At 37.1% G+C, this 24,901-nt stretch overlaps 2 protein-coding genes across 16 annotated transcripts in view; one reads left to right on the plus strand and one right to left on the minus strand.

Annotated features, from left to right (window-relative positions):
- The window catches only part of LOC106084621 (tudor domain-containing protein 1), a 787,010-nt gene that overhangs the window by 172,757 nt on the left and 589,352 nt on the right, over window positions 1–24,901 (plus strand). The window lies entirely within an intron of this gene.
- The window catches only part of LOC106092742 (uncharacterized), a 338,752-nt gene that overhangs the window by 91,326 nt on the left and 222,525 nt on the right, over window positions 1–24,901 (minus strand). For all 11 annotated transcript variants that reach the window (XM_059361959.1, XM_059361952.1, XM_059361957.1 and 8 more), the window contains one exon: window positions 7,295–7,863. In XM_059361959.1, the coding sequence (XP_059217942.1) occupies window positions 7,295–7,863 (569 nt within the window). The remainder of the gene's footprint in view (window positions 1–7,294; window positions 7,864–24,901) is intronic.

A 24,901-nucleotide genomic window follows, 5' to 3' on the forward strand; every position in this document is an offset into this window, starting at 1 on the left:
CCGATATGACCTCTTAATGCCATGTTTTCTTTTCAATAATATTTGTAAAGACATTTTTTAAACATAAAATTAAAATTGTTTTAATACCCAAAATTACTTGATTTTTAAAAATATTTTTAGCCAAAGACACTCAATATAAATAAAAAAAAATAATTTCTCCCTGCCCAAGAATCGAATCCAAGTCCGTTGACACACAAATCATGGCTGCATTTTCTAACACCACAACCGCTTGCCAGAAACCATCAACAATTACTTATATAACCTATACAGTTGATCTGCCATCTATTATGACAGTGGTGCAGAAGAAGAACATACGATTCCAGAGGCAAAGCGCCAAAGTTCAAATACGTAACAGGGCAGCCTCTTTTTTTAAATTTTTTTTAAGCCAAACTTAGTAGAATGCCGCAGTATTTTAACAAATTTGGTTAAAGGCTTCAATGGAATAGAGTCTTTCGAACGTAAGTACGGAAAATGTCTTCTATTTTTGAATATTTATATCCAAGACTATTAACTCGATATAGGGTTCTTACACAGAACTCTAATATTCCGGAAATCGGCTCGTTGTGGGCCCCAAGTACTGGCTAACGGGAAAAAGAAGTATTTTTTGTTTTTTTGTGTCCAAATACTTCCTAAAAATTCATATTAGGTCTTTTCACAAGACCTTATTTCCTTAATTAAGGATAAATTCGACATAGACATAGAGAGCTCTTATATGCCGAAAGTCCGCCTTGTGGGCCCCCTTTGAGCGAGCAGAAAAATTGGTATTTTTTGGTTTTTACTTTTGTCAAAATTCTTTCCAAAAATGCATTTTAGGTCTTTTCACAATACTTTATTTCGCCCATTTAAAATAAATTCGAAATAGAGCTCTTATATCCACGAAATTGGCAGGGTGTGGGTTCCCTAAGGCCCAACTGACCAAATTGCTGTGTTTGGTTTCTTAGGACCCAAATGTGTTCTAAAAATGTTTAAATACTTGTTTCACATTACCTCATTTCGGATATAGAAAATAAATCCGAAAACAATTTACTGGTATTTTCTATCCTTTTTTTATTTTTTATTACTTTTTATTTCTTTTTTTCTATTTTATATAACCTTTTTTATTTTATTATTTATTAAATCAATAAATCAGCATACAAAATTAGTGTTATAAACTTTTTAAAAAGATTTTAGGCGAGGATTTTATCTTCAGAGTTAAAGCCTTTTTTTATAGCAGTTATACGAGACCTTAACTTTCTGTATAGTCGTTTAGCCAAGACAAGAACAAGACTTTAATAATTAATCTAACGTGCAAACATCAAGAAAAAAAACGAAGTATTTTCATACAAAAATAAATCTATATTTGTTTTTTAGTTGGGTGCACTTCTATTTTTGAACACAACTGTATACACAGCCATTAAAGTAAAGATAAAATATATATGGATGTTGTTCTCGACACATATTAATACAGTCGAACTTCTCTATAGCGTTGCAGTTGGGGACCGACGAAATACTACGTTTTAGAGAAACTTCGTTATACAAAAACTTCGTTATAGAGAAACACATCTAATTTGACCTATGTGCAAAAATAAACTAACACACAGTAGGATCGAAAAAAAATATTAAAACATCTGCCGTTTGAGAACGGGTAGAGATAACTCTTTGAAATTTTGAAGGGCAATAGCTGAGCTGTTAACGAGATTATGGGCAGAATTTGAAGACCTAGGTAGTGCCGGCAACTCTTGGCAAGCCCCTAAATCAAATCTTCATTTGTGGCCCGATTTTCAATTGTCTGAAAACGAAAATTTTAGATTTCGCGATTAGAGAACAAAAACAAATATTAGTCATCGAAAATCGCTTTATAGGTTTTTTTCAATAGATTCCACATTCGGATCTATACACTTTTGCATGCGTTTGAACCAATTGTCGAAGCACTTTTGCCACTCTGATAGAGGTATCACCAAAACATGCATTCGGAACGTATTAACTGCTTCTTCAGGTTTCGAAAAACGTTGACCTCTCATTTTATTTCTTACGTACGGAATAAAAAGAAGCCATTGAGTGCTCAAAAATGCAGTTGTTTGGGCCGATTTGTGAGAGCTAGCATTGTCGTGGTGAAGAGTGATCCCTCTTCTTGGGTTGGTTTTTCTGATTTCTTGAAAGACAACAGGCAACAACAAATGCTTGTGTACTATTCAGAATTGACTGTTCTGCGTTTTCCTAGTAGTACGATTGCGACATGGAGGCCACCGTAGCGCAGAGGTTAGCATGTCCGCCCATGACGCTGAACGCCTGGGTTCGAATCCTGCCGAGACTATCAGAAAAAATTTTCAACAGTGGTTTTCCCCTCCTAATGCTGGCAACATTTGTGAGGTACTATGCCATGTAAAACTTCTCTCGAAAGAGGTGTCGCACTGCGGCACGCCGTTCGAACTCGGCTATAAAAAGGAGGCCCCTTATCATTGAGCTTAAAACTTTAATCGGACTGCACTCATTGATATGTGAGTAGTTTGCCCCTGTTCCTTAGTGGAATGTTCATGGGCAAAATTTGTAATTTGTATTTACGATTGCGACATGTCACTTTTTTCCGAAAAACAGGCGATCATTTGCTTGAAAGAGCTTCGTGCGCGAGCAACTTTTGTTGGTTTTGGCTCGTCTTGAAACACCCATACAGTCGACTGCTGTTTACTTCCGGGCTCATACGCGTAAATCCACTATTCATCACCTGTCACGATATCATAGACGCGTTCTGAAGCACCGCGATCGTATTTCTGGAGCGTTTCTTTTGACCAATCAAAACGGGCCTTTTTTGGGCGATTGACAAATTGTGTGGGATGCAACGCGAACAATTTTTATTTACGGTCAAATGATCATGCAATTTTGAATGACTCAATCTCACGATAGGTCACATGACGATCTTGCAATATCAGTTGGCGCACAGAATCAATGGTTTTTGGAACAACTGACTTTGGGTGACCTTCACGTAGTTCGTCTTGGAGTCAACTACACCCTCGGTTGAATTCACTATACATCGATAAATACTGGTCCTCCATTAGGAGCTTCATCGCCAAAAATTGAATTAAGTTCATCGATGCACTGTTTTTGTGTTAATCCACGTCGAAAGTTATTAAAAATAATCGCACGAAAATGTTCACGATTTAATTCCATTTTGTAGAGATTTTTCAGCACTTTCCAGCAAAAATTTTGGTATCCGGAGCACAAATTAAATAAGGCAGGGGGAAAATATTTCCGAAATGCCCAGATGACCAATTTTATTGGCCTGCTGAGACGCTCCCAGACGAATTACGGTCTTAAAATTTTGCACTGAATCCTTTTAACTCTCTACCCATGCTCAAACTGCAGATTTTTTACTAGTTTTTTTTTTTTTTGATTCTAACCAACTGTAAAGCCTAAAGATCTGACATTTAATGGGCACATTAAATTGGGGACGGATTTTCTGTTTTTTTTACCCACCACCATAGGATGGAGGGTACACTAACCTAATTATTCCGTTTGTAACACCTTGAAATATTGATCTGCCACCCCATAAAGTATACATATTCTTGATCTTATGGACATTTTGAGTCGATCTAGCCATGTCCATCCGTCCTCCCGGCCGTCCGTCTGTCGAAATCAATATAGCGGTCCAACGCAAAAAACTAGTCGCTTGGAAGTTGTTGGAGATTACAAATGGGCTATATCGGTTTAGATTTGGATATAGCCCCATATAAACCGATCGCCCGATTTGACATATTTAGCCCCTAGAAGCCTCAGCCGTCCAATAACCGTGCCATGGTTATTGGTTGGAGTCGGTCTATAACCTGATATAGCTCCCATATAACCCGATCTCCCCATTTGCCAACATGAGCCCCCGTAACCAGTAATCGTTTTCGATTTGGATAAAATTTTGCATGTAGTGTCTTGTTACGACTTCCAACAACTGTGTCAAGAACGGTCCAAATCGGTCTTTAACCTGATGTAGCTCCCATATAAACCGATCTCCCGATTATCCTTGTTCGGTTCATAGAGGCTTTCATTCTTGCTTGGTTTGGCAGTATTATGTCTTCCAAAGTATTTTATTTTGTTTCAATTTTTGAAAGATTCGGCCCGGCCGAACTTAGCATGTTTTTACTTGCTAATATTTGAGAGTGCTTACGCCAATATTCCTACTTTTTTTAGAGTTTTCATTAACTTTGGTCATTATATGTCACTTTTCTTCAATATATACATCTTTACCTTTAGTTATTTTTTTCTGTCTTTATGTGTTTTTATTTTGTTGTTCGTTATAGAGGGATTAGTTTGTGTGAGAATATCAGCTGGCGCTTTAAAAAACAATTCGTTACTGAGAAGTATTCGTCATAGAGAAGTTCGTTATAAAGAGTTAAAAATATGTGAAAATGGCTGGAAAAAGTTATATTTTAAATTTTTATTCATTATAGAGAGCAACTCGTTATTGCGAAGTTCGTTATACTGAAGTTCGACTATACCTCTATTATCTTATGCTAGATTTTGTAAAGATCGTACAAAAATTACGTCGATGTCAGCCATAAAAATGCATAATGTTTGAAAGATATATATGGGAACTATATCTAAAGCTTAACCGATTTTGATGAAATTTGGCAGACGTCTTGAGCACATTTTTAACTAAATTTGGTAAAGTTGGAACTAAAAATGTTACTTTCACGACCATAAAAGCACATATCGGATGAAAGTTATACATATATAGGAGCTAAAATCTAAATCTATATATCTAACATCTATATATGGGAGCTAAAATCTAAATCTGAACCGATTTCTTCCAATTTCAAATTTTTTTAAATTTTCATTCCTACGCCATAAAGAACATTTTGTTAATTTTCGTCGAGATTGGACGCTTCCCTTTTGATGTAAGCCATGGAAAAATTCTTGACAGGCAGTCATTAGCTACTATTTCTATTAGAGGAGCTGTAGGTTGGTCGACAACGAGCGGCAAATTATCCGCGTGTCACGAAACTAGTGCCTTTTGGAAGGCCCAGATTTGAATAACGTCGTACATTATGTTCCGTAGGATTGGACTTAAGATCGAACCTTGGGGAACCCCGGATATTATTTCGTAATCTGCTGTTCCGAATTCGGTGTCGAATCGTAATATCAAAATCAAATCAAAAAATCTGGTGGGTAACGATCTCTTATTGTCTACCTTATGATGTTCCAATCAGCTGATTTAAAAGCAATCTTTAAATCAAGAGTTATTACTGCACAGAAGTATTTCTGCGCAAAAGAAAACTTCGCTGTTTCGACAACTTCTTGAAAGGATTTTCCTTTAATAAAACCAAATCCAAGTTTTGAAAACCCTCAATTTTCCTTTAGTTCCGCCTCGAACCTAAGCAACAATAGCTTCTCTAATAGCTTTCTGGCCTTACCTTACCTACGGGTGAGCAAGGAAACATATGTAAATATGTGTGACAGCTAGGTTAGGTTAGGTTTATGTGGCAGTCTGCCAATAGATTCTCTTTGACGTTTTCGCGAAGGAAGATGCCTTTTAGTTCCTACCGTTGAACATCCAGATCGCTTTAAAAAGACCAACAACTTGCGTATATTCACAGCTGCTAAATTAGAAGAGGTCTTAAAGAATTGAGAACCTAAAGTGAAACTCCATCTGACTGGCAATGCGGACCATATACACAGCAGATGTTCTATAGTTTCTTCTTCTTCGACGTGCTCACAGCTTGAGCAGAAGTCTTTACCTTCGCTCTGTCGGCATGTTTTTCGAACAGACAGTGACCCGTCATGACGGATATCTGCCTGGTTGTCTCAGAAGATATTTATGCCAATCGTCATTATGACATTACATCTAAGCCATTCCAACACTTTTTTAATACCAAGGATCTCTGCTTGATATACACTACAGTGGTCGGGCAACCTTCTCAATATTACCAGTCCTAGTTCTTGAGAGTACACCCCAAAGCCAACTTGATCGTCAAGTTTGGAACCATCCGTATAGCAGTTTATGGAAAATCTATTACCAGTGATATTGTAAAACGAATGGCTTCTATCAGGAAAAGTAGTACATACTTTCAGCAAAAAGCGGCTCAGGTAATGAGTAATCTACACTGCCGGGAACATTGGGCATTGTATCAAGGATAATACAGTGTACATAGCCGCTACATGATCACAGGGAAAGCTCTCTTAGTGTTGCATTAAATTCAGTGCATTAGATGGTATCGTCCTCGTCCTCACAAACAAGCCATCCTTTGGATCCGTCTGAGTATTGAACAGTAAGTGGACTTTTGAAGCTCCAACGACAACCATATAGCATTATAGGTCTGACAACAGCAGTATATATAATCAGTCGCTGTAGCACGTAGAGCTTCTTGAAGTATGTCTCTAAGAGTGCTTCGAAAATTTCACATTTTGTGAATATACCCAGATCGAGATAGTTCCATCTTTTAACATAGGCCCATTATAGCGGTACCGTCCGATTTCACCTGATGAAGTGTTTATGATATGCTTTTAAAGATATTTTAACGATATGAAATTTATTTATTGTATGAAAAATGTAAATATTATATGGTTAAATATACATATCGTCAGCTTCATAAATGCAGGAGAAGGAAAAAAACTTGAAAGCATGTTGCATTAGACATATGCCTTCCAGAATAAACAAAAAGTGTCATTTTGATAATTGAGTTAGGCGAGAACAATGACTTTTCCGTATGTGGTAATTTTCTTTGTCCTGTAATAAAAAAGATCAGAGCTTAAAAACAACTAAAAGCGTGCTAAGTTTGGCCGTGTCGAATCTTATATATCCTCCACCATGGATTGCATTTGTCGAGTTCTTTTCCCGGTATCCCTTTTTAGGCAAACAAAGTATAAAAGAAAATAATTGCAATGTTATTGCCGTTATATGAAGTTATGGTTCGAATCCATAAATTGATTAGGGCCCGAATCGGGCCATAATGGAGAAGCCGTTGTACAAAATTTCAGCCCAATCTGATAATATTTGCGCCCTCTAGCGGCTCAAGAAGTCAAGATTCAAGATCGGTTTATATGACAGCATAAATAACAATAATAAACTTGCAACAGAAAGAAAATCTTTCAAGTTCTTCTGGAAAGCTATATTTTCATATTTTATTCCAAAAATTAATCTTAAGACTGAATAATAGTGGTGATGGGTTATATACAAAATAATTCAACGAAATACCTTAATTCGTTTCATGAAAACGTGAGTAATTCGATCAGCCAACTTTTCTCCAAAAAAAACCCTTGTATCAGATAAAGCGCCCTGTACCGCATAAATAGTCCGGGATATACATAAACTGTTTAAAAAAGTACTTACCCAGTGGTTTGTGTATTTTGTTGATGGGTACTTCCTCCACTCGTTCCAGTCTCACTGCCAGTTTGCTGTGAGGCTGGTGATGTTACACTGAGATATTGTTGGTCCTGTTGTTTAGGAATATCATGATGAACTTGATGATGAGGTTGCTGTGGAGGGCGATAGGATTGAAGAGGAGTCTCGGTAATTGACTGCACCAATGGATGGGAATATTCAATGGCAATTTGTTGTTGCTTTGCGCCTCCATTGAATGTATTTGTTGGAACATTATAGGAGTTGATGGTGTCGACGGAGGCTGCACCCTGTGATGTAAGGACAATGTTGTTGTAGTTATTATTATTGCTGTTTACTGGCGTATAAACAATTGGCACAAAATTTCCTGGCACTGAGTTGGCTGGTGTAAATGGTGTTAAATTGATTTTAGATTGCTTCGTTCGTGGACGGTATGCAATACCGTGATGTTGATACTTTTCAGAGCTGGTGGAGGATGGAGCTTCATATGCCGATGTAGATAATTGCGATGTTGCTGCTGACTGCGAAGTTAACGGTGGGAAATGTTGTACAGTTTTGTGCTGTGTAAAGAAGAGCAAAGGAAAGATGGTAAACACGACACAGAAAGTTGTACATGCATTTGTTTATTAGAGTGGCCCGAATGTAACATATAAAATTTCTTTGATAACGACCAGACTGACTTAAAAAGGAAAAAGTTGTTCATTTTAATAATTTCTTTAAAAATTAAAATATTGGCAGTCGGCAATTAAACTCACTCAGAGCACAAGAGGATATTTTCCAGTTCCAGATCACTCCAAAAAGTCTGATAATTTGCGAATGTTCACATCCGCTAATTCACACAAGTCCCCGAAGAATGAAGGGCCTTAAGTGAAACTTCTTCCTTGACGTCCTCAAATTCCAAATAGGGTTTGGCATGGGGAATTCCCGAGCCAAGAAATACCAGAAATTCCCGCTTTTTCAAAGACGGATATGAACAATATGGTTATTCTGACAAAGATTTTTTAATTTTAAATATTAACATTCAATATGCCGAGGATACAACGTTGTTAACTCATAGTTTGCTACGACTTCAATACCTACTGGTATTGAAGTCACGATATAAATCTAAGGACGAAGGTATGTTTTTTAGCAATCGTTGGGGTTTAAAACTGCGTGAGAATATACTACAGTTGTAAGACCTACAATACTATTGTATATGGTGTTGCGGTCTGGTGGACGGCGTTCAATATTCCACCCACTTTTTTATTTTATGTTTTACCTTTTGGGGCGAAAATCATTAAATTTTACCACGAGCTCAATGATCGGAGATTTTCTTTGCAAATGGAAAAGAAAGCCAGAGATTGCAACACACATCAACCACTATGGGACTCGTTTCGTCTTTGGTTAAAAGACTTTTCCACCATAACCATATTAGGTGTGATGGCTTCAAGGGCCGTGCGCTGGTATGTTGTATTTGAATTCTATTAATTGCGAAAACGCCTCTATGACACAATTAGCAAATTAAACACGCTCGACAACCCTGTCTATTAGCTGTACTTTTTCCTAATGCATGTGTTTTTGTGTAATGACAGAATTTTTTCTGTGGCAATTACACTACCTCCGTGGTACACACGATTCTGTGCATCTGCTGGAAGTTGTATTGATGGCTTCGAACGCTAGACGACAGCAATGGTTTTCGCTATTGCTCCGGGTGCCCAGGTTCGAATCCCGGTGGGTCTCTGCCGATTTCTTTTCATTTTCAAGTTTTTTGCCTGTTAGGGCGAAGATCATTAAATTTTACAATTTTTGTTTGTTTCTCTTTCGAGCTCAATGATAGGAATGGAAAAGGAAACCCCGAGATTGCAATACACACCCTTGGCTTGTTTCTATATACCAGCCGCACTCAGAACAATGCCATCTGATGCACTGAATTTAATACTACACTCACTGCCTCTATACATTGTTGGTAGACAAATTGCTACGACCACTGCTGTGAGGCTAAGGGAGCTTTGGTCAATCAGCGCCTACGGACACTGTGTAACCCTTCATGCAATACCTTATGTTACAGGCAGTGTGGATTTCACATTGCCTGGGCCGCTTTTTGATAAAAAATACTATACCACAGTTCCTTATAGAATTGATTGGAACTACGATTTTACTGGTAATAGAAGTTACGTAGACTACCACACGGATGGTTCCAACCTAGACGACCAGGTGGTCAAATGGAGAAGTTTACGACCACTGCAGTGTATACCAAGCAGAGATCCTTGCAATTAAAGAAGTAATGGAATGGTTAAAGTATAATGTCATAACGACGACTGGCATAAATATCTTCTCAGAATGCCAGGCAACTTTCAAATCCCTGGAGAACGTATTTCTAAATTCATAAACCGCCCTTGACTATCTTAACTGGACGGCTGTACAGTTCAAAATTCGCCTGTACTGTATGTCGGGGCACAGAATATCCCAGGGAGTTGTAGAGCAGACGAACTTGCGAGACTAGGAACTGCCGTACACATTCCAGGAGAACTAGAAACTGTGCACTCAAAAAAAAGTTTACTCAAACTTATTGATTTTGTCCTTAATTTGAAGATTTTGGTAGTAATTTCGAGACAAGGATATGCAACTTATAAACAAGGATTGCGTCCTAGCATAAAAGGCGTAGTGTGGAGAGAAACCAAGTACACGGCGTTTTAAAATAAAAAATGCACGAATCCATGACACAAAGAAATGAATACTAAAACCAAGGTTTTTTGCATTTGAAACCCAAAGCTATAGAAACTTAAATTAACGACGTTAGTCCCTTTTTTTACAAGTAAAAGCGTGTTAAGTTCGGCCGGGCCGAATCTTGGGTACCCACCACCATGGATTCCGCTGAAAATGCACACTTATTAACTGAGTTTGAAGAAGTCACATCGGTTTATAAAAGAGCTATATCTGTTTATAGACCGATTCGGATCATACTTAGCATGGATGTTGGAAATCATAACACTGGTCTTTGCTCTAAATTTTAGCCAAACCGGATGAAAATTGAGGCTTCTGCGGGCTCAAGTCAAATCCGGGGATCGGTTTATATGGGTGCTATTTGCAAAACCCAACGGCCTACATAAATAAAAAGTATCTGTGAAAAATTTCAAGCGGCTAGCTGTACGCGTTCGACCGCTATCGTGATTTCGACAGACGGACGGACGTGGCTAGTTTGACTCAGAATGTCGAGACGATCCAGAATATATAAAATTTATCGGGTCGCAGATTATTATTGCCAGATGTTACAAACGGAATGACTAGATTAGTATACCCCCATCCTATGGTGGTGGGTGTAAAAAAAATTGAATGGATAAAAGTTTGCTACAACTTAATAGAACGATATTGTATTTTTAAGGAAAAGATATCCATATTCTTAAGAGAAAACAACTCAGTTTGAAAATAAGGCTGCTGCAATTTCTAGGTAAAATTAGTTAACCTCAAGATTTGAAATATCAATTTCTGCTTTGATCAAAGAATTAATTTAGTTTTATTTTATTAGACGGTTGTTAATCTTTATTTTGATTATTTTTAATATTCTTTATGTTGATTATTTTTAACTCGACCTTATTTATTCAATATTATTGTTTTTAATTCAAGCTCAAGGTCTTTATAGTTTTTCTCTTTTCTTTATTATTAATTATTTATGTATCGATATTGATTGACGTCTCCATCATAGAGCTTGTATAGGACCCAACCGACCGAACCGATATGATCTTGTAAATTGCAAATTTTCTTATTAACATCTCATAAGAGCACAAGAGATTTCTCCTATTTCAGTGAATTCTATCCGATTTCAATTTCAAACTCAATGATAAACGAACTCGTGCTTGTAGCTGAGTGTGCCGCTGAGCGAAACCAAAATGTATAGAAGTTTAACATGACCGATCTCACGAATGTTGCCAGTATTAATGAGGACATAACCACCGCTGAAATATTTTCTTGATGAAACCCATGCGTTCTTTGCCATAAGCGGATATGCTACCCTATCCAAGGCCTGCATATACCGATTTTGGTTAATTATGCGACAACAACTATTTGAACGAAAATGATGAATGAAAAAAAAAATTCAAATAATGTTTTAACCTGTTATTCTATGGCGTAAAATGGACATTGGAGAGAAATAAAAGAAATCCCAAAAATTGTATTTTTCCCTATTTTATGGCGCCATGTTTGAAAAAAGGGCAAAGGCGTCTTCAAACTTAAAAAAAAAAACTTTTTTTTAAAAAACGGATTTTTAGACCTTTTTTTCCTTAAATAAATTTGAATGGAATAACTCTATGGCAAAAAAGAATATTTTAAAAATGTTCACGATTTGATATATTTTCAACTATCTTTTAATTTTTACTATAATTCCGAAATGTTTCGATGCTAAGCTCTTCTAGTACGCTACATTCATACTATTCTGGGTGTTGGCAATTTGTCTATTTTGATTCACCACATTCAACGATTGAACGTCATTCAATGTTTTCGGGCATCATTTGCAGCTTAGCGACGTGACTGATGTATCGTGCCACACGTATCGGTGCGTTCTACATTTTTTACTTACTAAGCGCTAAGAAGACTTAACTTGTATGGAATATGATTAGAAACTGATGCTTAAGGTACCAACCAACAGTCAACCAAATGCCGGCTAGATGGGTCCATAAATAGATAAATGCCCGTATAAACGGATTCATCGATTTACTTTTTGAGATTATATTTAAATATACACGTCCGCATGAAATCAGATAAATTCGGCAGCAACATTTTCAACAAATAACCGTTTTCAAGTCAAGTCAAGTCATGCGTTATATTCTTATTTTTTAATGACAAATAGAATTTCCGAATTTCTATATTTATTAAATTAGACTACTTAATGAGGTCTAATTTAATAAATATGCAAATATGCCTCCTAATGAGGATGATATCTGAGAATTTAATAAAAATTTGGCTTTGGTTTAAGTGTTCTTTAATCTTAAAAATAAAGTTGCGTTAAATGTCTTACTAATATCAATGCTATTTTTGACTTTTAATCAAAGTCGTGCGGTCTCCTTCAATTAATAGGTAGTTTCTTTGTCTCTACGTTGTGTTTAAGACCTAAGACCTAAAACCAAGCGTAAAATCGTAAACATTCCGCTCTACTTGCGCTTGCCAGAAGAGACGTCTCAGTCATTGTGTCCGTCATGACAGGTCACTGCCTGATCGGAAAACTATGCTGATTGACTGAAGGTTGAAGGTAACGACTTCTGTAGAAGCTTTGCGGAAGAAGAAACTTAAGAACACCTGCTGTGTGTGTTCCGCACTGACAGTCGGAAGAAGTTTCACTTTAGATTCTCATTTGAGATTTTGTGTTCAGAATAGTTCCATTTTAGGTTATCCCGAAATTTAATCGCTGCAGGGCTGTCCGAAAAGTTATTTATTCTTTATGCTTTATCCATTCCACGACTAATTTTATTAAAAGGATTTCCATTCGATACATACTACAGTGCTTGGGTAACCTTCTCAATATAATCTGTGTCGGTTCTTCAAAGTACAACCCAAAGTCGTCGACCATCCATATAAAATTGTTACAATACACTGTGTGGGTCTTCGAAGCCGAGCTAAATCCAAAGAAAGTTGTTGGTGTAATAAGCAAATGGTCGCCAGTTGCCTGGGAAAATCTGGTCATGTAGCGACTGTTATACTTTAGCAATTTTATTGCTTTAAGTCTTTCGAGAAATTCGAAAAACAAATAAGGGAAGACGAGTCTATGTTCACCATGACAATGCGAGGTCTCACTCATTGGCCCAAACCAGCACTTTTTTGAGTGCACAGAATAAATATTGACTTCAATTGTACCAATTGAACATGGCATTGACTAATAAAAACATTTTTAAAAGAGTGATAAATGGCTTTGATCATTTTTTGTATTAAAATTCTGTTTTGTATTGATTCGTGGCATGTGATTGGTAAAGTAGACGTGTGTTTAACAAATCGTTAATTTCACGAATTAAAATAATTATTGAAAAGCATAAACGCTATGTATCTGTTTCTACAAAAAGCAAGATGTTATAGTGTTCTCTTTCACGCAAATGTAATAAGGACAGGAATGCAAATGAGCAAAATACGTATATGTATGCATACACCACCACCACTGATTGCAAAAACAAAATTCTTGCTTCCCTCCCACAAAATCATAATTTCATTTTGTGGGTCCCCGATGTACTTCAAGAAAACACGTGGTTAAAAAATATAAATGTACAGTGAGAATTTAAAGAGTGCAAAACAGAAAACTCCACGATATGAAAGCATAAATGGAAGAATTGAATACATCCGAAATGTGACCGAAGATGGAGAACATTGTAGAAATAAAAAGAGGCACTTATGTATTATGTATATTTATTTATAGATATTAAAATTAGGCTTTCTAATATTAACTGACACAAACACAAATGCCTTACACCACCCCTCCATGTGGATCAATACTTCGAGTTATAGGCGAAATGCTAATGTTGGCATCCATTACTATTTATTTCAATATAAGAACATTTCTCATATTATACACGTTGGAGACATGGAAATTATTCTTTATTATATCATTAGGTCGACTTTTGCAAAAAGTTGACATTTCGATTTTTTGTCAAAAAATTGCAAAATTGTCTTAATATTCCTTCGTCTTATAGTCTTCGTAGACTTTTGCCATCGAGATACAATGTTTTCTTTGCATTGGGTTGCCCAAAAAGTAATTGCGGATTTTTCATATAGTCGGCGTTGACAAATTTTCAACGGCTTGTGACTCTGTAATTGCATTCTTCTGTCAGTTATCAGCTGTTACTTTTAGCTTGCCTTAGAAAAAAAGTGCGCGAAATTTTGTTTACATTTGTTTGTTTGGCGTCAATTTTAATATGGAGCCCCTAAAGGAGCATTTTCGTCATATTTTACTTTATTATTTCCGTAAAGGAAAAAACGCGGAGCAGGTTGCTAAAAAAGTACGAGATGTGTATGGTGATAAAGCCTTAAAAGGAAGACAGTGTCAAAATTGGTTTCGTAAATTCCGTTCTGGAGATTTTTCACTTAAAGATGAGCCACGTTCAGATGACCAAATCAAAGCATTAATCGAATTGGATCGTCATGTAACTGAATTAATTTAGTTTTATTTTATTAGACAGTTGTTAATCTTTATTTTGATTATTTTTAATATTCTTTATGTTGATTATTTTTAACTCGACCTTATTTATTCAATATTATTGTTTTTAATTCAAGCTCAAGGTCTTTATAGTTTTTCTCTTTTCTTTATTATTAATTATTTATGTATCGATATTGATTGACGTCTCCATCATAGAGCTTGTATAGGACCCAACCGACCGAACCGATATGATCTTGTAAATTGCAAATTTTCTTATTAACATCTCATAAGAGCACAAGAGATTTCTCCTATTTCAGTGAATTCTATCCGATTTCAATTTCAAACTCAATGATAAACGAACTCGTGCTTGTAGCTGAGTGTGCCGCTGAGCGAAACCAAAATGTATAGAAGTTTAACATGACCGATCTCACGAATGTTGCCAGTATTAATGAGGACATAACCACCGCTGAAATATTTTCTTGATGAAACCCATGCGTTCTTTGCCATAAGCGGATATGCTACCCTATCCAAGGCCTGCATATACCGATTTTGGTTAATTATGCGACAACAACTATTTGAACGAAAATGATGAATGAAAAAAAAAATTCAAATAATGTTTTAACCTGTTATTCTATGGCGTAAAATGGACATTGGAGAGAAATAAAAGAAATCCCAAAAATTGTATTTTTCCCTATTTTATGGCGCCATGTTTGAAAAAAGGGCAAAGGCGTCTTCAAACTTAAAAAAAAAAACTTTTTTTTAAAAAACGGATTTTTAGACCTTTTTTTCCTTAAATAAATTTGAATGGAATAACTCTATGGCAAAAAAGAATATTTTAAAAATGTTCACGATTTGATATATTTTCAACTATCTTTTAATTTTTACTATAATTCCGAAATGTTTCGTTGCTAAGCTCTTCTAGTACGCTACATTCATACTATTCTGGGTGTTGGCAATTTGTCTATTTTGATTCACCACATTCAACGATTGAACGTCATTCAATGTTTTCGGGCATCATTTGCAGCTTAGCGACGTGACTGATGTATCGTGCCACACGTATCGGTGCGTTCTACATTTTTTACTTACTAAGCGCTAAGAAGACTTAACTTGTATGGAATATGATTAGAAACTGATGCTTAAGGTACCAACCAACAGTCAACCAAATGCCGGCTAGATGGGTCCATAAATAGATAAATGCCCGTATAAACGGATTCATCGATTTACTTTTTGAGATTATATTTAAATATACACGTCCGCATGAAATCAGATAAATTCGGCAGCAACATTTTCAACAAATAACCGTTTTCAAGTCAAGTCAAGTCATGCGTTATATTCTTATTTTTTAATGACAAATAGAATTTCCGAATTTCTATATTTATTAAATTAGACTACTTAATGAGGTCTAATTTAATAAATATGCAAATATGCCTCCTAATGAGGATGATATCTGAGAATTTAATAAAAATTTGGCTTTGGTTTAAGTGTTCTTTAATCTTAAAAATAAAGTTGCGTTAAATGTCTTACTAATATCAATGCTATTTTTGACTTTTAATCAAAGTCGTGCGGTCTCCTTCAATTAATAGGTAGTTTCTTTGTCTCTACGTTGTGTTTAAGACCTAAGACCTAAAACCAAGCGTAAAATCGTAAACATTCCGCTCTACTTGCGCTTGCCAGAAGAGACGTCTCAGTCATTGTGTCCGTCATGACAGGTCACTGCATGATCGGAAAACTATGCTGATTGACTGAAGGTTGAAGGTAACGACTTCTGTAGAAGCTTTGCGGAAGAAGAAACTTAAGAACACCTGCTGTGTGTGTTCCGCACTGACAGTCGGAAGAAGTTTCACTTTAGATTCTCATTTGAGATTTTGTGTTCAGAATAGTTCCATTTTAGGTTATCCCGAAATTTAATCGCTGCAGGGCTGTCCGAAAAGTTATTTATTCTTTATGCTTTATCCATTCCACGACTAATTTTATTAAAAGGATTTCCATTCGATACATACTACAGTGCTTGGGTAACCTTCTCAATATAATCTGTGTCGGTTCTTCAAAGTACAACCCAAAGTCGTCGACCATCCATATAAAATTGTTACAATACACTGTGTGGGTCTTCGAAGCCGAGCTAAATCCAAAGAAAGTTGTTGGTGTAATAAGCAAATGGTCGCCAGTTGCCTGGGAAAATCTGGTCATGTAGCGACTGTTATACTTTAGCAATTTTATTGCTTTAAGTCTTTCGAGAAATTCGAAAAACAAATAAGGGAAGACGAGTCTATGTTCACCATGACAATGCGAGGTCTCACTCATTGGCCCAAACCAGCACTTTTTTGAGTGCACAGAATAAATATTGACTTCAATTGTACCAATTGAACATGGCATTGACTAATAAAAACATTTTTAAAAGAGTGATAAATGGCTTTGATCATTTTTTGTATTAAAATTCTGTTTTGTATTGATTCGTGGCATGTGATTGGTAAAGTAGACGTGTGTTTAACAAATCGTTAATTTCACGAATTAAAATAATTATTGAAAAGCATAAACGCTATGTATCTGTTTCTACAAAAAGCAAGATGTTATAGTGTTCTCTTTCACGCAAATGTAATAAGGACAGGAATGCAAATGAGCAAAATACGTATATGTATGCATACACCACCACCACTGATTGCAAAAACAAAATTCTTGCTTCCCTCCCACAAAATCATAATTTCATTTTGTGGGTCCCCGATGTACTTCAAGAAAACACGTGGTTAAAAAATATAAATGTACAGTGAGAATTTAAAGAGTGCAAAACAGAAAACTCCACGATATGAAAGCATAAATGGAAGAATTGAATACATCCGAAATGTGACCGAAGATGGAGAACATTGTAGAAATAAAAAGAGGCACTTATGTATTATGTATATTTATTTATAGATATTAAAATTAGGCTTTCTAATATTAACTGACACAAACACAAATGCCTTACACCACCCCTCCATGTGGATCAATACTTCGAGTTATAGGCGAAATGCTAATGTTGGCATCCATTACTATTTATTTCAATATAAGAACATTTCTCATATTATACACGTTGGAGACATGGAAATTATTCTTTATTATATCATTAGGTCGACTTTTGCAAAAAGTTGACATTTCGATTTTTTGTCAAAAAATTGCAAAATTGTCTTAATATTCCTTCGTCTTATAGTCTTCGTAGACTTTTGCCATCGAGATACAATGTTTTCTTTGCATTGGGTTGCCCAAAAAGTAATTGCGGATTTTTCATATAGTCGGCGTTGACAAATTTTCAACGGCTTGTGACTCTGTAATTGCATTCTTCTGTCAGTTATCAGCTGTTACTTTTAGCTTGCCTTAGAAAAAAAGTGCGCGAAATTTTGTTTACATTTGTTTGTTTGGCGTCAATTTTAATATGGAGCCCCTAAAGGAGCATTTTCGTCATATTTTACTTTATTATTTCCGTAAAGGAAAAAACGCGGAGCAGGTTGCTAAAAAAGTACGAGATGTGTATGGTGATAAAGCCTTAAAAGGAAGACAGTGTCAAAATTGGTTTCGTAAATTCCGTTCTGGAGATTTTTCACTTAAAGATGAGCCACGTTCAGATGACCAAATCAAAGCATTAATCGAATTGGATCGTCATGTAACTGAGCGTGAGATAGGAGAGAAGTTAAATATACCAAAATCAACCGTTCATTATCACATAAAAAGTCTTGGACTGGTGAAAAAGCTTGATATTTGGGTACCACATGTATTGAAAGAAATTTATTTAACAAACTGAATCAACGCTTGTGATATGCACCTTAAACGCAATGAATTCGATCCGTTTTTAAAACGAATCATAACTGGAGATGAAAAATGGATTGTTTACAACAACGTTAGTCGAAAAGGATCATTGTCTAAGCATGGTGAACCAGCTCAAACCACTTCAAAGGCTGATATCCACCAAAAGAAGGTTATGGTGTCTGTTTGGTGGGATTGGAAGGGTGTGGTATATTTTGAGCTGCTTCCAAGGAACCAAACGATTAATTCGGATGTTTACTGTCAACAATTGGACAAATTGATTACAGCCATCAAGGAAACGCGACCAGAATTGGTCAATCGTATAAGTGTCATATTCCACCAGGTCAACGCTAGACCGCACACATCTTTGGTCACTCGCCAAAAACTGAGTGAACTAGGCTGGGAACTTTTGATGCATCCACCATATAGCCCTGACCTTGCACCATCAGACTACCATTTATTTCGATCTTTGCAGAACTCCTTAAATGGTAAAACTTTCGGCTATGATGAGGCTATAAAATCGCACTTGGTTCAGTTTTTTGCAGATAAAGGCCAGAAGTTCTATAAGCGTGGAATACTAAATTTGCCAGGAAGATGGCAAAAGGTTATCGAACAAAATGGCAATTATATATTTGATTAAAGTTTTATTAAAAATGCATTTACTTTCTTTTAAAAAATCCGCAATTACTTTTTGGGCAACCAATATATTCATTTAGGGGAGGTATTACGAAGTAAATTTGACGCATTTTATTACAAAGCCAACCAGCTTTCACATTCCCGTTCACTTTGCCCTTTTTTTGTATTTGAATTAAAGCTTGAAATGGTCCAAATATCCTAGCCGACTTTCAACTAGTGTTACTCTGTATGTTTTATATCTCATATGTGCAGAGTAAAGAACTTTTATTCTCTGTCACTTCCTCCCATTTTTCAAAACTGTAGAATTTTCCAAAATTTGTTGTTGTCGTCACCATTAAACATAACAACAGACCACCTTCACCAAATCGCAGTCTATCTATTCTAAATTCTATCTAGATTTCGCTAAAAGCCCGCAAAAGGCTCCATTTGTGAAAAGTACCCTTATATAGGAGCTACTATAAAATAGTGTTCGTTTCGCCCAAGGTTTGGAATATGTCATATCATGCCGGATTTTAAGCACATTGAAACAAAAATGTGTGTCTAAGAGCAAATATACCGACAATTGTGGATGCGTTAGTATGGGATCTACACCAAAAGTTGGACCGATAAAGATCATTTTCGCATTTTATTAGCTTGAGATGTGTAATCTAGAGTTCGATCTGTACAGTAGTTACATATATCAAAATATGGACTGGAATGAGTGAATTATTAAAAAGTTTTCAAAATTCCACCAAAATCGGATAATAAATACGCCTTTAAAGAGCTAAAAATTTCAAATCTGCACTGAAAAAAAGTTGGCCAAAAATTTAAGATTGTTCCGTATTCTAAGGGTTTTAGCAATGAAAACGAGCCAAAGAACCAAACTTTAAATTGCAAATTTTGCCCGTGAACTTCCACAAAGAACAGGGGCAAACTTCTCACATATCAATGAGTGCAGTCCGATCCAAGTTTAAGCTCAATGATAAGAGACCTCCTTTTTATAGCCGAGTCCGAACGGCGTGCCGCAGAGCGACACCTCTTTGGAGAGAAGTTTTACATGGCATAGAACCTCCCAAATGTTGCCAACATTAGGAGGGGGAAACCACCGCTGAAAATTTTTTCTGATGGTCTCGCCAGGATTTAAACCCAGGCGTTTAGTATCATAGGCGGACATGCTAACCTCTGCGCTTTCAATTTCTGATCGCTGATTGATTCTTATTTTACTTCATAGATGCCTAACAACAAACAGCATGGCTATGTCAAGGGAAGGAGACTACCCTGCTCAAGGCTGTGCTCGCTAGATTGGATGCAAAATTTCAAGGCCCTTGGTAGTCTACGCGCTCTTTGCAAAGCTTCTAAAATCGTCATTCGGAGAAAATTGTTCGGGCTGCCAAATCTTCATTTCTGGCCCGATTTTCAAAATTCTTGTTCTTGCTGGATAGTACACCGCTTGAAATGTACAATATGTCTACTGGTTTTGGGGACGTACGAGTTTTTATTTTTATTTGTTAAAATTTTGATCGAGATTGGCTTACGAAAATGAAAATCTGGGTTAGGAATTCTGTACTACTTACAGAATCCCTTATTGTTTTCCATACCACGCCCCTAAATTGGTTCTTGTCTGGTATTGCGTCCCCACATAAGTGCCGGTGTCTGTTTACCGCGAAAGCCGAACAATGACGTAAGAAATGATCCAACGTTTCATCATCTTCCCCACATCCCTATACATGCTGTCACTTGCCGCACCGATTTTGCAGTGAGCTTGTAGTCCTATATGTCCAGTAATGTTATCAAAAGCTGTACTGACCTCGTCTTCTCCCAGTCTGGAAATCCCTATAGGATATTCGCCGTCCTACCGTCCGTTTCGTTTCACAGTATTGCACGCACGTTCGTCGACAATGCCCTTAACTTAGACTGCTTCAACTCGAAAGGCTTCCGACGTCCTCTCGTGAACACCACACCACCTCACGCATTACGTGGTCGCTTGGATCTCTCCCTGCAAGATCGTATTATAGTCAAGCAGTCGAAAACATATCTCATTGCTTGGATGATATTCCAGAGTTCCGTCAATCCAATATTGTGCCTCTGGCTACTGTGTCTCGCACTCGAGCTCAAGTGTCATCTCAGGTATTCGAGGTATCGTTACCTCGATTATACCACGATAGTATGACCTGATCCTTTCCTCTACCCATTCTCCTATCGTATCTCATAGCCGCAATTGCAGCCTAACACTTACTCTGTATGTCAGGTTGTCCGATATTTGGTATAGTCTCCAGTGCACTAGTGAGCGTGGTCCTCCTCGCTCCGGCAATGCCAAGACAACATGTACTCTGAACCTGTTTTATGGTCCTTGTCTTGCATTTTTTTCTCCATCGCAGTCCATCAAACTACTGAGTTGTAACTAAGTATTGGTCTGATCACTCTCCTGTAGAGCCTACGGCCCGTCTACATAACCTTTGAAAATGTGTAAAGTTATTAACCTACATAGAATAATTCATTCCAGAAAACCCCAATATCTGAACGATTATTTAAGATTCGCTAGATCTCCAAGGGTATGTCGATTAATACAGCTGAGACATTATAGATATTTCTCATATAATTTTTTTCTTTTTATATTCAATTTGTGTTTGGAACACTCTACCTACAAACATTCAACTAACTTCTAACGACAGGCAATTCAAAAGTATTATGAATAACTTTTAATAAAATTTAATTTATTTAGTTATGTTAATTATCTAAATTGTGTATCAAGACGTGCATAAAACGATTATTGTAATTAAGTATTTCCTTTTTTATTAAAAAAACAACATATATTTATTTATTTAATTATTTTTGATTAAACAAATCTTACTTCATATGATGTTTGGAAACTGTAATGTAACACCTATGCCTCGCATAAGAATTTCCTCTTTCGCATAGGTCGAACCAAATAATCAAACAAACAAAGTTCCAAAGATCTGTGAGCCTTTTCAGTACGCTCTTGAATGTGTCACTTCCAATTTAGTTTTCTGCTCTAGATCACTCCTAACTATTTGACTTTGTAAGATATCGAAATCGTTTTGTTGTGGAGACATGGTGCGTCAAATTGCCCCACCTTCGTCTTTCTCGTGAATTGGTAGTTTTAAGTCTTCTATGGGTTAACCTTGAGACCCCTTGGTCTAGCCCAGTCGTATGCCATCTGCAAGTCCCTTTCGACTGTTTTGCGTAGCTGATGCGGATCCTTACCTTTTAGAGGTATATAACATCGTCTGTGTATCATACGTGTTCAAAGTGTTCATGCAAGTCCTAGGCACACTGTGAAAATAGTGGCCAGGTGTGGCGCCAGATTGTCTGCCTCTTTCTGTTGTAACGCCGGAAATATTCCATCAGATCCAGGTGACTTAAATGGTTCGAATCTCTTCAAGGCTTCCTTTACCATAAATTATGTAACAATAAGCCTCAATCTCATTATTCCAAAATTCCGGTGTCTCTGTGATTCCCGTCGTATCATGTAGACAATGCGTTTTCATCAAAAGCCTCAACATGTCCACCATTGTCTCTGCTCTCACTCCCATGTCGTCTATTAACGTTTCTGTTTGGACATGGATTTTTGAGAGGAACTCTTTTATCTTGGCGGAAAAGCTTCCAGCAGGCACGATTTGTCGCTCTGATAGTCTTATAGTGTAGTTATAATCCTGTTAACCTTGTCGACAATGTCTTCTATGCTTGGACAATCTCAATTACATTTCCCAAGTCTTTTTCTGATTAGTCCTCCGAATTTTGGTGGTTAACTTGGTACTGAAGCTTTTCGGATTTGGTGCTGGCCAAGCTATTCTACACCTGATGAAGGGATGGTCAGAGAATGAGTGCTCCATGGAGACCCTTCAATCCTGAACCTCATCGATTGGGTTTTGTTGATATTCTATCAGAATGTGTGTAGCAAGCTCGCTCCGGTAAAGGTTTATCTGGGGATGACCTCAATCATTCGTCCTCCAGTAAATGGCATCTTGGGAGTAGATGATGGTCTCATCGTCTGCTCCCTGTTCTTTAGACTGCATCGAGTTTCCTGTCACACCACTGGCTGATGTTTTTATATTAAGGGTCTTTGCCTATCCTAGTCTCCCGAATCTTGAGAAAGTCGGTAATGGCTTCATCTTTGGGTCCCTGTTCGTTAGGCTGTACTGAGTCTCTCGCCCATGCACTGCCTGATGTTTTAATATTAGGGGGTTAACATTCTATACTATCATCTTAATCGGTTCTGCGGTTCCTCTTCGCAACTGACTTCGGTCGCTTGCAGTTGGGTAAAATATTCCCTCCATATCCTCAGCATGCTATCTGTGTCCGTTACCAAATTTCTTTCTTTGTCTCTGCAGGAGGATGTGCCTGCACCAAAACCATCGGTTCGATGTTTAATTCTTTAGTAGAATTACCGGACTTCGCTTGTCTTAGTTTTCCCATTTTTGGGACAGTTGGCGATGGTCTCGTCGTCAGCCCCCTCTTTTTAGGCGGTATTGAGACTTGAGTTTCTTCCTCCTTCTCCTCCCCGTGGAAGACCTGCCATTTCTCTGCGACCAAACCTTGGTTTTGCTTGCCTCAGAATCCCAACATGCGTTCGTTTGGGAATTTGATGCCCCATCCTTTGATGACGACCGTTGCCTTTGTGAGCTGTGGGATGTCCATCTTTTCCACCAGGTTGAGCTTTGCGCCCCAGGGCGTATGAATACTGACGCAAGGCGCAGCGTAAAGATATCCCCTCTATAGTCGCAGCTCATCATTTGTATGGGTGAACCCTCTACAGAGTTCCACACATGTTCCAAATCCGCTCGTTAAGCAGATCCTCCACTTGGAACCGATACTCTGGTGGAATCCTACCGGCTGCACTGCCGACATTGATGACAGCATAAGTCAGCTCATCTCTGTTGTGCTTCCTTGCTACTCTGGCGTAAGAGAGCGGCTCCTCACCTTTGATGGCTGTGTCGTCCTTTTGGAAGTCACAGTCGTCCATCAAGACTCAGGGGCCGTGCGCTGGTCAACGCTTACTTTATATCTCTATTAAGTTTTCGATTTTTTCGACATTTTGTGAATCTTACTGGTTAATTTTATGGCCAGAATTTCCTACCTACACGCAAAAAATAAAAGTTTTGGAATATTTTTCGAAAAACAAAAAACTTTCACTACGAAGTTTTTCTTTTATTGTAACTATGTAAATTTTCGCCTGAATGTTACTAACTTTGTTTATTGTAAGGCCTTAGCAACTTCGCCTATCGTAAAAGTACCTTTCTGCTGTTGTAAAGTCAAAAACTATTTAATTAGAAAAATGTTTCGGATGGTAAACTCGCAAATTTACAATTTTTAAAGTTTCGCCATATGTACGTCCAATAAAAAATAAAACATTAGAGTAATATAGCTTTTAATATAATTGTGTATCATAAAATCGAAGGTAACGTTTTCAATATGCACATTCCATTTCAAAATTTAAAAAAAAACATACATACATAAGCATGACGCCAAATTTATCTAAAGGGTGATTTTTTTGAGGTTAGGATTTTCATGCATTAGTATTTGACAGATCACGTGGGATTTCAGACATGGTGTCAAAGAGAAAGATACTCAGTATGCTTTGACATTTCATCATGAATAGACTTACTAACGAGCAACGCTTGCAAATCATTGAATTTTATTACCAAAATCAGTGTTCGGTTCGAAATGTGTTCAAATTTTGACAAATTTTGTTCAGCGATGAGGCTCATTTCTGGTTGAATGGCTACGTAAATAAGCAAAATTGCCGCATTTGGAGTGAAGAGCAACCAGAAGCCGTTCAAGAACTGCCCATGCATCCCGAAAAATGCACTGTTTGGTGTGGTTTGTACGCTGGTGGAATCATTGGACCGTATTTTTTCAAAGATGCTGTTGGACGCAACGTTACGGTGAATGAACACATTTCGAACCGAACACTGATTTTGGTAATAAAATTCAATGATTTGCAAGCGTTGCTCGTTAGTAAGTCTATTCATGATGAAATGTCAAAGCATACTGAGCATCTTTCTCTTTGACACCATGCCTGAAATCCCACGTGATCTGTCAAATACTAATGCATGAAAATCCTAACCTCAAAAAAATCACCCTTTATAAGTAAAGAAAAG

Source organism: Stomoxys calcitrans, chromosome 2 (assembly GCF_963082655.1).
Source record: "Stomoxys calcitrans chromosome 2, idStoCalc2.1, whole genome shotgun sequence".
NCBI lineage: Eukaryota > Metazoa > Arthropoda > Insecta > Diptera > Muscidae > Stomoxys > Stomoxys calcitrans.